Source organism: Branchiostoma lanceolatum, chromosome 4, assembly GCF_035083965.1.
Source record: "Branchiostoma lanceolatum isolate klBraLanc5 chromosome 4, klBraLanc5.hap2, whole genome shotgun sequence".
Taxonomy (NCBI): domain Eukaryota; kingdom Metazoa; phylum Chordata; class Leptocardii; order Amphioxiformes; family Branchiostomatidae; genus Branchiostoma; species Branchiostoma lanceolatum.
The window spans coordinates 31,183,668-31,199,122 of NC_089725.1; the positions used below are offsets into that span (position 1 = coordinate 31,183,668).

Below are 15,455 nucleotides of genomic sequence, written 5' to 3' on the forward strand. Positions count from 1 at the left end.
GTGTGTTGCACCTTGAGGCAGTTTACTGTAGCCTGGAGTCTGGCTTTCTTAGCTTTAGTCCGCTCCCAGTGTTGTTAGTGGGGAGCGGACGTTGGGAGCGGACTAAAGCTAAGAAGGCTGGACTCCAGGCTAGGTTTACTGGGCATGTGATGCAAACATACAAACAAACGAAAGAAAGAAAGTAACAACCTGTGTCATGGTTGGAGTCTGATTCGCTGTCGGATGTGTCGGAAGAGTCGGATGTGTCTGGGGGGTCCTGCGGCAGGTCCGGGACCTGGCTGATGTCCATGGGAATGTCCTTGTACTCTGGCAGACTGGGGATGGCACAGGGCAGGAAAAAACTGATTAGTGGTCAGATGACAAACCTGTGGTGTCGTGTTGGCGTAACGATTATTGTGTTTGGCCCAGAACCCAGAGGTCCTGGGTTCAAATCCTCTGACATGCCACCAATGTTGTGCCCTTTGGAAATGTGCTTTACAGGACCTGGGTACCTGATTTTTATTTTGAGATGTCCAAGAAGTATGGCAATAAATAGGCACAGGGCAACACAGTCAGGTTACTAACATTCATACACACAGGTCATTGGCCACACCAGTTCAACTTGCTGGTACAAGGGCAAGACAGTCAGGTAAAAAAACAAAACAGACTAATGGTCAGTTTACAAACCTGTGGTGTCATGTTGGCATAACAGTTAGTGTGTTTGGCCCAGAACCAAGAGGTCCTGGGTTTAAATCCCCTGACATGCCACTGACGTTGCCACTGACGTTTTTGTGCCCTTTGGAAAGGCGATTTATACGACGGGTGGACAGGACAAGACAGTCAGGTTACAAATATTCATACACACCGCTCATTGTAAGGCCACACCGGTTCAATCTGTTAGTTCTCGGATTTAAAAAGAAATCTTATGGGGGAATGGAAGAGCAAGCAGAAAACAGAGCCTGAAGGGAACAACTGTATAGAATTTGGTATAAACAGTTTCAGGGACAGAATATACTTTCTCCGACCCCTGTCTTCATCTTGTCCTATTGCTGAATTTTTACTTTGAAATATCCAAGAATCATGGGAATTCATTGGCATGACCTTTATGGTAGCATATGTGTATGTCAGGACACACCAACTTTTTAGGCAAGAAAAACTGTGTTTACAAATATACACAATCATACAACTCTGTTTTCATGTGGATCTTCCAAATCAACATCACTTTTCACATCATACATCCAACACCATCTTGTGTGTAAGAAGGTACATGCTTTTCTCTTCAACTCTGTTTTCATGTTGAACCTCCAGATCAATACATGTTGTTTAGATCTTGAAGCTACAAGTCTTTGCACTTTCCACATCATACATCCAACACCGTCTTGTACATGTCAGTAGGTAAAAGCGTCCGTTCATTCACTCCTGGAAATCCATTCCTCTTCTCCCCGTTGCCAATTACGGGAAGATAAAGTTTTCATCGCCCTCCGCATCCATCAAAGCATCGCTCCCGGTCGTAAAGAATCCCAGAGTTCCCCCGGAAAGCAGCAACGTCACAGTAGGAGTAAGATCCGGGCTTTACCTCGAGCGCGCCCAAATCCGGGGATCCCCGGCGGACTCCAACCCACCCAGAAGTAATAGACGGTTATTTCCCCGTCTCGGGAGGAATCGGACATGAATAAAGATGGCGGCGGCCCCAGGCGACTCGTCCTTGGGAAGTTGGAGGAACGAGTGGCCGTGGAAACGACCGTGTCATTCAACTGTGTTTGTGTTTGTCAATCAATCATCCGCGCACGGACATCAAGTGCTGATGCATGTCGGCTGTAGACATCCCTCTCCGGGCTGCTCTACTTGCGTTTGTGCCAAGCAGAGAGAACCTACAAAGCTCTCAGTAATTTGAAGCTGTCACGTTGAAAAGAACATTTCTTGCTTCTCGGATTTGAAAGAAATAATGCTCATTATGCTGGATGGCAAAATCAACACGAAAACAGAGTCTGGGGAAGAAATTTGTACCTTGATGTATGCAATATCAGCGAGTGATTCAAGTTTCTGCTTCTGAGACTATAAGAATAAAATAAAAACATGAAAACCTTCAGCAGGATAAGAGCTTTGGATATAATTTGCTCTTGTTGTAGATTCCTTCAGTTGGTTCTCGTGTACTTGTATTTCTGGTGTCAGAAAAGCAACAGAGTTATTGACAGGCGTCATTGGAGTCAAACTGGCACCATCATAATGGAAAGTCTTCCCCCTGTGAAGTTAGAGTTTCGGATGTTATTTGCCCTCCTGTAAGCTACTCAGTTCTCTGTATTAATTTTGTAAGTCTTATTCAGGAAGGCAACAGAGTTATTGATAGGTGTCAAACCGACACCATCAGAATGGAAAGTCTTCACCCTGTGAAGTTTAGGATGTTACCTGCCCTCCTGGGTTATTCAGACTTGATGACTAGCTCTGATTGTTGTGGTTCGGGGGATCTTCCTTTGTGATATGACAAATATTTCCCCTCGACTGCCATTTAATCTTGTTTATGATTTCATATGAAAACGGGATTACAAGCGCCCCCGAGGCATGCCGGCACACACGCTTTTCCTTATCAAAATTATGCATGATATGTACAGGGAACGCAGCAATTATGAAATCTAATTAACTACCCATAAACAATAACGCTGCCATCCCCGTTTCATTCCAAACAATCTGTGAATCGTTTGGGACTGAGATTTTTTTTAAAGCCTGAACAAGGACAAAACTGCTGCATCTTTTAAAGGATACTAATGCAGCAAAATTGTCAGACGTTTTGACTCTTGATTTTCATGATGGTAAAGCTTGTCGGGAAGCATATCTTTGAAATGTCGCCGTGGAAATCTATCAAGCGGCAAAGTATGAAAAATCTGTCGCGATGTTTTGTTGAGTGCGCTGAGCTGCTGAAAAGGATCCGTGCCTGCGTGACAGCACAAACAAAGAAAATGTTGAAACTTGAAACTTTATTGACAATACCACATTGCAGACTGGCAAGTCTGAATTGGCGAGTATTTTCACATTTGCTCGCATAAAAAATGATGTGATTATATACAAATATACAAAGTTTAGCAATGGTGCCATTTAAAAAGACTTTGCATTTACAACACAGAACACGACGTAAGGACAGCTGACGTTGTTAGCATTGAAACATTCAAACGTGACAGGATTGTGTTGTTTGGTACAATGGAGTAGGGAAAACATAGGATTGTTAAGGAGATCAGTCACTTATTCAGCAGGGTTACAAGGTGCGGAATCGGAGAGAAATGTTCCTCCATGCAAGACACACGACTCCGATTTGTTAGATGCTTCGACTGACTGAGCTTCACCCAGGATGAAGCTGATGTCTTGATCTCGCATTTTACATCTTTCCCACAACATTAGACAAGTGTCTGTCTAGATTGTCAATCAGTGCAAAACATCTCCAATGACAAACAACCTGGAAGATGTAGATACCTTCTGCCATCATGATTTAAAAAAAGACTTATTCAAGACAAATCACAACTTCAAGATTCAGTCTTTTCAATCCTGAATCTAAGTGTTTAAAATTTTTTTGTTTCCTATAACCATAGCAGAATGTACGCCAAAAATAGTTACTCAAGCAACTGGATAAAAGTTTGAAACAGTCAGACGTTTCAGACAGCATCTGCTGTCTTTTGTCAGTGACAAGTAGAATGTAACTTGTTACATACATTAACTTTGATGCTGTGGTGTGAAACAGTGCCCCTGCATGCTTGTGAAGCCTATGTGTTGTGCCAAAGGGTGTTTTACCAGGTAATTAATACACCATATAGATAATCATGTTGTCAGTGGTCCTCTTGGTTTAGTTGGAAGTCAACTCTCTTCACCATTGCTGAGATTGTGACGACAAAAAATGACAAAAGTTTTTTTACTCTGGTCTCTTTTGATCTGTTTGAGATTTTTGTGTGGAGGAAAAGTGCAGACATCCCCACAGTTTTACTGTGTGGTAAGATGGTCTTATGGTTAGGGTTGTTCACTTAGAATCTAAAGGTCTGGGTTTGGATCACTGGCAGGCCCCAATGTTGTGCTCTTGGGAAAGGCACTATACACCTATTTCCTCCCTCTACTCGGGTAAAAATGAGTACCTAGCTTTGGTTAGGGACATCCTCTAGGAGGGGACATAAAGCTGTAGGTCCTTTGTTTGTGAAGAGACACACCTGGAGCATGTTAAAGAACCCACCACACTTATTTATAAGAGTAGGGGTCCTTCCTGGTATGAGTGAATCAAACCTTACAGTTTGGTCTCCAGGATGACATCTTGAAAAGGTGATAGTCCCCTGTTATCTCAATCCTTCCACAATGTGGTAAATCTCGACAGATAAATACCGTAAAGTCAAAGTAAAAGCCGCGTGCACAGTTCTCCATTGAAGAGTTACAAAGTTGTAGATATGATTTATCAGCAGGAAACACTTCCCTGCAATTATTTGCATCAGAGATTTCCAGACAAGCCCGCAGCATTACGCCTGCTAATACCTAATCTGGTAGAAGAAGCACCTGTCTGTTTGCATAATAGCCAACATATATCCGAGCGCTGAAACGCTTCAACGTCTTCGAGAGCCCGACGAGGGTGACAGCTGGTCGTACTTCACTGTAGCTGAGGAGATTCTCAATCACAGCCGGAAGAACGTCGGACGTAATCTTGTCTCGGGGCAGTGCGGGGCGCTCACGACACAGATGGTAAATACCAGCGGAGTCGGGACAATATATGGGACATCGCCGTTTGTTTTGTTGTTGATGTATGGGACTTGCCGGCCACGCGTGTGGCTGATGGAGCCCAGGATGGGAGATTTACCTTCAGCCTCGGGGCGACCAGGCTCTATCTTATCTCTGAAGTTGCAGGAGGCGGCGCAGTGATAAACCGCTGATCACCCCAGCTTGTCAGAACTTGTGTGTACAACACTACGTCATTAAGACCATATAATCTGAAGTACAGAAGTAAAACAAAAAACCCTCAAGAAAAAAAATTCTAAATCCAGGTTGTTGTATCTGACTTATCTTTTTTGCATCATCAAGTAAACTCAAAACGGCTAAGTCTCGGCACAGTGATAAACCACAAATCACCCCAGCTTGTCAGAACTCGTATGTACAACACTACGTCATTAAGACCATATAATCTGAAGTACAGAAATATAACAAAAAACCCTCTGAAAAAAATCCAGCTTGTTGTTCATTTGTATCTAACTTATCTTAACTAACTTAACTAACTTGATTTGGAGCTAATTCTAGTGCAGCCTACTTCAACTTTGAATGAATGACCAATCACATGACTAATCACAATCACATGGCCAGTCACATGACCTTGAGGACGCGATGTCAGCAACAGTGAAGAAGGCTCCAACAGAAACAAAACAGTCTAAATCTTGATTTGTTGGTTATCACACATTTTTATGTACAGTATCATTTTAGCAAGGGGACATCATGAAAACTGAGAGCTGGCCAGAAAAACTTGCATCTGACTCAGTGACTCCATAAAACTCTGTGCACCAAGGAACAGACTTTCCTGTCAGATTTTTTTTCATGTTGATATTCCAATCTACCCCTATGGCTATTCAGCTATGGGGCTGAGTGAGTGAGTGCGTGCGTTATTCCAATCTAGCATTGTTTATTCAAATCCAAGAACAAAGAAATTGAATTGGTGTGGCCAAGATGTGTTGGTACAAAATCAAAACACTGCATCTAATCTGCAGTGCAATCAGAAGAGATGGCTTTAGTAGCACTACTACTGTACCATTAGACATTCCGTCTCAGTTTGACCAATCCTAATTGTGATCTTGATAACAAAGGCAGTTTGGCCATTCTGATAATACAAGACAGATCAAAAGGGACAAGTGGAAAGCCACAAGGAAAAGAACCCATGACTGATTTAGAAAGCAATGGATCAAACAAAGTAGTGTTCATCTTTTATTCAATGAAATGCTTGCAGCGGTTTTAGTTTTGTTGCGACCTGTCCACTGTAAATTCTTGACACCACAAACATGCATCCCAAACTTATTTACAAGTCTACTACAAAACGTTTCAGCTGCAAACTTAAAACAACGTCAAAACCTCCTTTTGCCTCTACAGCAAAAATAAATGATTTGACAGTAAATTTCAGAGAAAGGAGACAAAACTTTTGAGAGGAAGTCCTCAGCCATCTATAGAATTATGAAACTTTAAAAGTGTTTAGTGATTAAAGTGGTGAGGTCACCTGAGGACGTAGTTGATGAAGATGACGCTCTTCTCGTTGTTGTTCTTGGTGTTGTAGGTGACGGTGGCGCACGTCTGCACCCAGATGTACCCGCCGTTCTTAAGAATCCACCGGTAGTAACTCGACACCACCTGGCCCTTGTTTATCACTGCAATAAACAAACAAACAATTATAAACAACACGTCTGCACCCAGATGTACCCGCCGTTCTTAAGGATCCACCGGTAGTAACTTGACACCACCTGGCCCTTGTTTATCACTGCAATAAACAAACAGACAATTATAAACAACACGTCAGATGTACCCGCCGTTCTTAAGGATCCACCGGTAGTAACTCGACACCACCTGGCCCTTGTTTATCACTGTAAAAAATAAAAAATAAGCTGTGAACAATCAACATGTTAGCTTTTTCACTCCCGGACCAAAGGGCCAAATCCCTGTCTGTGGTTTACCTGAGAATTTCCCGGGATTGTCTTTATCTTGTTACGCTTGTCCTTCTTATCATAACCAGAGGCAGAGTAGCCATCTGTATTTCTAGAGATCTTAACAACTATCTTGTGGACTGTTGTCTGAAGCCTTCACTTTGATCATGTGGTTTCGGTACCAGGTTCAGTGCCAGTGGTCTGTATAAAGTTAACAACAGCAGTCCTTTGACATCTGCATGAGTGGAAAAGTTTACAAACCTGTTGTTTGACTGGAGGTGAATGAACCTTAACAGCAACATCAACAGTACTAGTGATTTGTGACAGCTTCACAACAGCAATGCATCGACATCTACATGAGTGGAAAAGTTCCAAACCTGCTGTTTCAGAAATGAATGAACCTCATTTGCAATAACTTATTCAGCACCAGGGACAGTGCCGATGATTTATATTAAGTTCACAACAGCAGTCCTTTGACATCTACACGAGTGGAAAAGTTGCAAACCAGTTCTTTGACTGGAGGTGAATGAACCTTAACAGCAACAACTGTTTCAGACCAATAACAGTGCTAGTAGTTAGCAAAAAGTTAATAACAGCACTCCATCGACGTCTACTTGGGTGGGAAGGCTCCAAACTGGAACCTCAATAGCAATAACTGTTTCAGCACCAATGACAGTGCCAGTGTATTAAGTTTGCAACAGCAATCCTCTGACACCTACAGGAGGAAAAGTTCACATCTACTGGTGGAAAAGTCCCCAGCTGGAACTTCAATAGCAATTACTGTTTCAGTACCATGGTCAGCGCCAGTAGTTTGAATAAAGTTGCTGAATAAACAACAGTAATCCTTCAACATCTACTTGGGTGAAAAAATTCCTAACTGAAACCTCAATCAAAATGACCAAGGACAGGGGTAAAATATAGCACATTTCCTTTTGTTATGACCATTGTCAAAACTGCCTTCTGTTAGCTAAAGCTGGGTTGAGACACATGTCCCACTTCAGATCTTACCTCAGTTACCAGATCTGCCCTATACCTGATATCGATTCCTTTACACCCAGCCATCCAACCCTGGTGAGCAGGTGAGTAAAAAGCCTTTACAGCAGGAGGCCTATAAAACCACATAAGTCCCCATATCCCCTGGGGCACCTCTACACCATACAGCAACACTCCCAGTCCAGAAACATATATCAGCCGCATTCTCACCCAAAAGGTCTTTGTGGAGGATTTGTGGGCGACCGTTCATATTGAAAACAATATTCCTAATTGATACGAATAGTAAAAGTTCGGCTGTCCGTCAACATTGGTGGTTAATTGCAGCGGAGGCGAGGTGGCTGGGCTGACCTCGGACGGGTAGAACAGGTTTTATCTGTTTGCACAGACACGTGGGGTGACGCGGATCAGGGGAAGACAACAAACGACCGCTGTCCGTTTTATTGCCTCCTGTAAATTTCCCCCTCCTCCTGGAAACTCGCGCAGGCAGGCGGCGATTCCCGCCTATTCATCATTTGTCACCTCTCGTCGCCGACAATGCATCATCCCGCGCGCGACGCACCCAGAAGCACGCCCCTCCCCCGCTAGACACCCCTCACGTGGGACAGACACGAGGGGAAGGCTGACTTCTGGTCATTTGCTATCGACTTCCACAAAGACAAGCTTCACTTAGGCTTTGACAAAACTCCCAACAACCCTCAAACTTGTACAAGTTGCCACAGTTGTCAACTTCTACACAATCATCTTCAATTGGGCTGCAGCAAAACTGTTAGAAAATGTTCAGCACTCCTCAAAAGACAGAGCCAGTACTGCCAGTTGTCACAGTTGTCATCTTCTACACAACAAGCTTCACTTGGGCTGCAGCAAAACTGTTAGCAAATGTTAAACTAAATACACTCTAGATATATCAATTTTGATCCACTCTGTAGCACTGTCCTCAAAAGACAGAGCCAGTAGTACCAGTTGTCACAGTTGTCATCTTCTATGGAACAATCTTCACTACGGCTGCAGCAACATCGTCTTCAGGGGACAGCCATGGAAAACCTCAGACAGGCTAATGAATAGTTGGTGCTATTCTGGATGTCCCCGAACTTGGCTTGGAGCCAAATCAATTGGATTTGTTGGTTCACAGATATTTAAAACAAATGCGAGATTGGAATATCAACGTGAAAACAAAGTCTGAAGCCTGAAGGGAATGTCTGTATGTTTCGAGTGAACAGAATCAGATGCAAGTTCATGTTTTTATCCCAGCTTTCTGTAATCCAAAATGGATCAAGTGACTGGATGAATTCTCAAAAGAGTCTGTCGTTTCAGATTGCATTCATCACTGTCTTTCTGAGAATTAATCAGATGAAGAGTGTATATAATGAGTGTCTAAATTAATTTGGAAATTAGTTAAAGAAGAAAGTCAAGCAGCTACTGTCTTCAGACTCTTTCTCAGTTGCTGATGAAAGATCTAAAACATCAGGCTGCAGAAATGTCCTTCCTCACATGGTTTGTCTAAAAACTGCCCTGTTGCAGCCTTGAGGCTGAATTGTACAGTTCGAAGACAACTTTCATGCAACAATTTTCCTTTTGGGGATACACTTATTAAAGGTATATTTTTGCACAAATAACAGACAAACTTTCAGTGGTGTTACAACTATAATGATGATAGCCACTAAATGTGCTGATAGCAGCTTTAAGGTATGTTAAGTTACTTATTATTTCCTGTAGTCTGAAAGAATACAATGTAAGGAAGCCAGGGAACTGAGGTTTTCTAGACCTCTGCCTTTACAATCAATTTTAAGACCCAGGGAATTAACCTGAAGTGGCCCTGAAGGAGTTTAGATCGGCAACTGAAGGAGCGCTGCAGCAAATCGCCAATCAGAGAACAAGAGAATTAACCTGAATTGGCCCTGAAGGAGTCGATGCGGAGGTTTCCCAGGTGTGGAAGCAAGTGGCAGGAGGAAGTGGTCCAGCGCTGGAGGAGGGATGCTGGTGGTGATGGATAGTCTCCTCCGCCTCATCTCCACAGGCAATTTCTTCGTAGCCTTGGCTGCCTGTCTGGCGGTGGTTCTGTGTGAGAGCGAGTGACAGCCGGGGAAACTCTAACGGACCGGCCCGAACTTCGCAACCATCCATCATTACAGCAGTGCTAGAGGTGGCCACAGCCGGGAACTGCTCACTTCCTCGGGACTGACAGTTTATGATGTTTCGTTGAACGCTGGTCACTTCTGCTTTGGAAGGACACTAGATACCTTGCGTCACTAAGCCTCTAACCACCGAAGAAGCCACAACCTGAAACCAGGCCGGCTGACAGACTGTATAAAAACAAAAATGGTACTGCTATATAAAGGTGGTGTAGCCAGAAGTTGTCCACTTTCTCAGGACTGACAGTTTATGATGTTTCGTTGAAAGCTGGTCACTTCTTCTTTTGTAGGACACTAGAGACCGTGTGTCACTAAGCCTTCAGCCACTAAAGAAGCCACATCGGTGACACTGGTCTGGGTGACGGCCTGAATAGAAGCTCTAAATGGTACAGCTACAGGTGGTGCAGCCAGGAGTTGCTCACTTTATCAGGACTGACAGTTTATGATCTTTCGTTAAATGCTGGTCACTTCTGCTTTGGAAGGACATTAGATACCTTGTGTCACTAAGCCTTTAGCCAACGAAGAAGCCACATCGTCGAAACTAGTCTGGGTGACGGGTTGAATAAAAGCTCTGAATGGTACTGGTACAGGTGATGCAGCCAGAAGTTGTTCACTTCCTCAGGACTGACAGTTTATGATGTTTCGTTGAACGCTGGTCACTTCTACTTTGGAAGGACATTAGATACCTTGTGTCACTAAGCCTTTAGCCAACGAAGAAGCCATATTGGAGAAACCGGTCTGGGTGACGGGCTGAATAGAAGCTCTGAATGGTACTGGTAAAGGTGATACAGCCTGGAGTTGTTCACTTTCTCAGATTGACAGCTTATCATAACAACTGCTTTTACAATATTATAAAGCTACAGAGGCTGTAGCACAAGTACAATATTTGACACCAAGGGTAGGAAAGTATGTTATTCATGAATAGACAGAATATTCAACACCCATAACAGAGTCATAAAATGTCTTTTAAAATCCGACTGCCACTAAAGGAACTTTTTTTTAAACGTATACAAATTATTATTTGTTTAGTCTATTTGTATGTATAACGTTGCTATGGGTACCTGAAATATAGAACTGATTGTACTTATAAGGTTTTGAACATGACAAACATATGGAAAATCTATAACTGCGAAAACATAAACAGTCCAAAAACAACACCTCCCTGATAAGTAAAAGCCTCCTCTATTGACCCCATGACCTGGAAAGTCTGCCATGTCTGATAAACAACTAGTTCTATCACCTCTGAACTGTACTTCCTGTCATTCCCACAAGTCTGACTTTTGCGGCGACACCATCTTCCCACTCACTCCCTCACTCTCCCACTCACTCACTCACTCTCCCACTCACTCCCTCACTCTCCCACTCACTCACCCACTCACTCACTCACTCTCCCACTCACTCTCCCACTCACTCTCCCACTCACTCATTCACTCACTCACTCACTCTCCCACTCACTCTCCCACTCACTCGCACTTCCTGCCACTCTACTGATATTGTAGATTATTCAATTAACTGCAAACACACGAGAACACACAAGGACGCAAAATCTGTGACAATCTGTGACAATCTTCCCACTCACTTTCTACCACTTGATGTAATGACAGTGTGTTCAATCAACTACAAACACACAAGAACACAAACACACCGATAACAACACCTCCGAATACGGAGGCAATGAAGCACAACATGTAAATTCCTGTACTCGCAACATGATCTACACGGGGAGCATGTTACTCTGATGAGACGGCGCGCGTCACTCACACACGGGATATTGAAATCTCCCCAGTAAGACTTTCCTTTGCCGGCGTTGCTCAATCCTCGGTGGGACCAGCCCGCAGGATAATGATACGACATCTAAAGTGCAGCACTGATTCAATTAAGTCTGCGAGCACGCTGGAGAGAAACACCGGCGCGACTCGGAGAGGCAGACTCTTCCCAGCTAATCAGGCCACACCGACGCATGATGGAAGTACTTAGGGTGCATTTGTGCAGAAGGATCGTAACTAAGACGGAAACTTTCTCTTCCGACAAAACTCGGCTGAGTCTTCAGCCTTCGTCAGAATGTGTGACCCAGTAATGCATGATGGAAGTACTTAGGGTGCATTTGTGCAGATGGATCGTAACTAAGACGGAAACTTTCTCTTCCAACAAAACTCGGCTGAGTCTCCAGCCTTCGTCAGAATGTGTGACCCAGTAATGCATGATGGAAGTACTTAGGGTGCATTTGTGAAGATGGATCGTAACTAAGACGGAAACTTTCTCTTCTGACAAAACTCGGCCGAGTCTTCAGCCTTCGTCAGAATGTGTGACCCAGTAACATGTATGATATCAAACACTGATGCATGATGGAAGTACTTAGGGTGCATTTGTGCAGAAGGATCGTAACTAAGACGGAAACTTTCTCTTCCGACAAAACTCGGCTGAGTCTTCAGACTTCATCAGAATGTGTGACCCAGTAATGCATGATGGAAGTACTTAGGGTGCATTTGTGCAGATGGATTGTAACTAAGACGGAAACTTTCTCTTCCAGCAAAACTGGGCTGAGTCTCCAGCCTTCGTCAGAATGTGTGACCCAGTAATGTGTATGATATCAAAGACCGACGCATGATGGAAGTACTTAGGGTGCATTTGTGCAGATGGATTGTAACTAAGACGGAAACTTTCTCTTCCAACAAAACTCGGCTGAGTCTTCAGCCTTCGTCAGAATGTGTGACCCAGTAACGTGTATGATATCAAAGACTGACGCATGATGGAAGTACTTAGGGTGCATTTGTGCAGATGGATCGTAACTAAGACGGAAACTTTCTCTTCCGACAAAACTCGGCTGAGTCTTCAGCCTTCATCAGAATGTGTGACCCAGTAATGCATGATGGAAGTACTTAGGGTGCATTTGTGCAGATGGATCGTAACTAAGACGGAAACTTTCTCTTCCAACAAAACTCGGCTGAGTCTTCAGCCTTCGTCAGAATGTGTGACCCAGTAGCGTGTATGATATCAAAGACCGACGTGAGATAGAAGTACTTAGGGTGCATTTGAGCAGATGGATCATAACTTAGACGGAAACTTTCTCTTCCAACAAAATTAAGTGTTTGGCTGAATCTTCTGCCTTTGTCAGAATGTGTAGTAACTCAAGTTACTCTAGTCACATGACTTGAGCAATGAGCCAAAAAGAGTTGAAAGTCTTTAACTTGATCAGTAATTCTGACGAAGGCTGGAGCCAAAGATGATAATTTTCATTTCAAAGATGGGACAAGATTTGCAGACTAAAATTCAACTTTCTTCTGCCACAAAGAAATTTCTTCTATCCTAGAAAAGCAGGAGAATCAGCCACAGGTGCCGGCCAGATGTAGAATATAGGCCGACTTTGCACAATCAATCACTTTTCCTTGGATGCCTGTTTTTATACTTACAGTCGTAGTGTGTCCTTCGGAATGGTTCTACATCCTCAGCATGGAGGAAGTCATAGCAGCTCTTGCTCACAACGTCAGATGGCGCCAGGTCCATGTAGTCTGTGATTCTGCAACGAGAACAGTCGGTTCATCAGAATCTGTTTATTATCAAATGAACTGTATAAGCTTGTAGAAAACCTATTTACCTACTTCACACATTTAAGTACTGTACAAAAATTCATATTTCTAATGCGACTAGACAAACCTTCCATTGAGAAACATGTCTGTTCTTTTATATCGACTATAACCAAAAAGCGAGGAGAAGTAGAATTTATCTAATGATAGTCATATTCTTTTATATCCGTTAACTGTACAGTACTTGTATTTTGTTTTGTTTTGTTGTGACCTGTACTTAGCCAAGTGTGGCAGAAATGTGCAATAAAGGTCTTCATTCATTCATTCATTATAAATTTAACTATTGCACAACAATTATGCGAAGTATGGCATCTACTGGTACTCCTTTTGTAAAGTATGGGATCATGAGCTTTTACAATGGTTTTTATTTGAATCCATCACAACGTGAAAGGGAGGGCAAAACAGGTGCATGCGCACCATTACAAGTTGCCCCCCCACACACTAAAAACAACACCAACATTATACAATACAAAATCAATTACGGTATATCTACAAAAATACAAAGTAGGTCAGAGAATAGTGAAGCATTATCGGAATATACCATCATGAAAGAATATATCATGTGGAAGCAAGAACTTAGTGCGGTCTAGAGAGCTACACCCACAAGAAGTGGTCCAGGTATATGGGAGATCAAGACTGTTGTGTGCATTAGAATTGTACTGTATTGTTTATTCATTTCACCAGGAAAAACATATCGCCTACTGGCATTTCTGGATGTGCCATGGTGGGAAAACTCAGACATTAAGCTATCAATGTCAAATGGAGTCAACGAAAAATGTATGCAAATTACAAATTGGTACAAAACCAAAGTAACAAATAAAATGCTTGAATGCAGAGTTGCAGTACTTGTGATGATTGACTAATGACTATTTCTCAGCATTTGTTTGCTGAAGGAGTCTGTGCAATCTCTATTTCAAATACTGCATTATGTTTTGTCTTCAGTTGTCTTAAAAAGAGAGGAGATAATGAAAAAGGCCAAAGTAAGATGGGACATAGTATCATGTGGAGTGCGTTCTTTACGTTTGACTTAAACACAGACTGTATGTAACGAACTGTAGAATAGTATCTTAAAACCCTAGTCCTTCTGAGCTTGACAATTGTCGGTTTGCACAAGCTTGTTCTGTATGCTAGCCCTGACAATTGATTGGTTGAGGGTATTAGAATGCATACATTGCACCCGCACAGTTATTGTAAAGCAAAGTAACTCAAATTGAGCAATATCAAACTAGTACCCTTTGTTTTAAAGGTGTCTGCTCACTTCAGCATTGGGGGTATATTTTTGCTCTGGAAATCCAGCAGGACAAGGGTTAAGGAGGTCGTTGACATACCCTTCCTCTAAGGGCATGAACTTGCAATAAAACCCTTTCCTTTCCTCTTTTTCTCCACGCCCACAGACCCAGTCAAACGTCTCTGTATGCGATGCACAAGGTAAATTGCCCCGGTGCCACCCTTTTGCCCCCTGAGGATCTCTCAAATCCCCCAGAATCTGTTTGCTGACGAGTTCGTGTTTTCAGTCATGGTGCATTTCCTCCGGCGCTCCACTCCTAAGTCTCTAATAGAACCTTTAGTGTGGAGTAACAAGCAAGGAGAAACGTCTTTTGGTCTGTTACATATTTCATAACGTCGTAATGAACAAGGAAACGCAGTTATGGTTTTTAGATCAAATACGGTGTCTGCGTTAGGGGAAATCCGCGGGGATACGGCGGAAACAGGACTTGTCATATTTATGAAGCTGAGTCTATCCAATGGCGGTGCTGTAGAGGCATTTACGGAGCTGCCTGCGGTATCGAGAGCTTCGAGAGGAAAAACCTACAGCCCACTGGGCCGCCCAAATTAACATAGTAAAAGGGTCGGGTTTATCTTTGAATAAGAGAATAAAAACTAAGCTGCCCCGTCGTGCGTAAAAAGGTCTAATTTCAAGGGGCTCCATTCTGCAAAGCCGGCCGAACAGCGATACCCCCGTCGGATTAACCCTTTGAAGTTGCCTCTCCGACGACTGACCACTTTGACGATCCATTGATCGCATGTCCGACATCTGTTGTCTTTGATATTGTAATAAGAACGTCTGTGCCATCCCCCCACCGATGGGACGAGAGTACATGCGTAACACCCAGATCGCAGTTTGAATGGAAGCC

General features: G+C 43.1%; 1 protein-coding gene across 1 annotated transcript in view; it reads right to left on the bottom strand.

The window, feature by feature from the left end:
* The window catches only part of LOC136434020 (neuronal PAS domain-containing protein 3-like), a 149,938-nt gene that overhangs the window by 5,087 nt on the left and 129,396 nt on the right, over nucleotides 1-15,455 (bottom strand). Inside the window, exons 8-10 of the mRNA XM_066426672.1 lie at nucleotides 13,147-13,253; nucleotides 6,194-6,341; nucleotides 190-314 (exon numbers count right to left, since the gene is read on the bottom strand). Coding sequence (XP_066282769.1) covers nucleotides 190-314; nucleotides 6,194-6,341; nucleotides 13,147-13,253 — 380 coding nt within the window. The remainder of the gene's footprint in view (nucleotides 1-189; nucleotides 315-6,193; nucleotides 6,342-13,146; nucleotides 13,254-15,455) is intronic.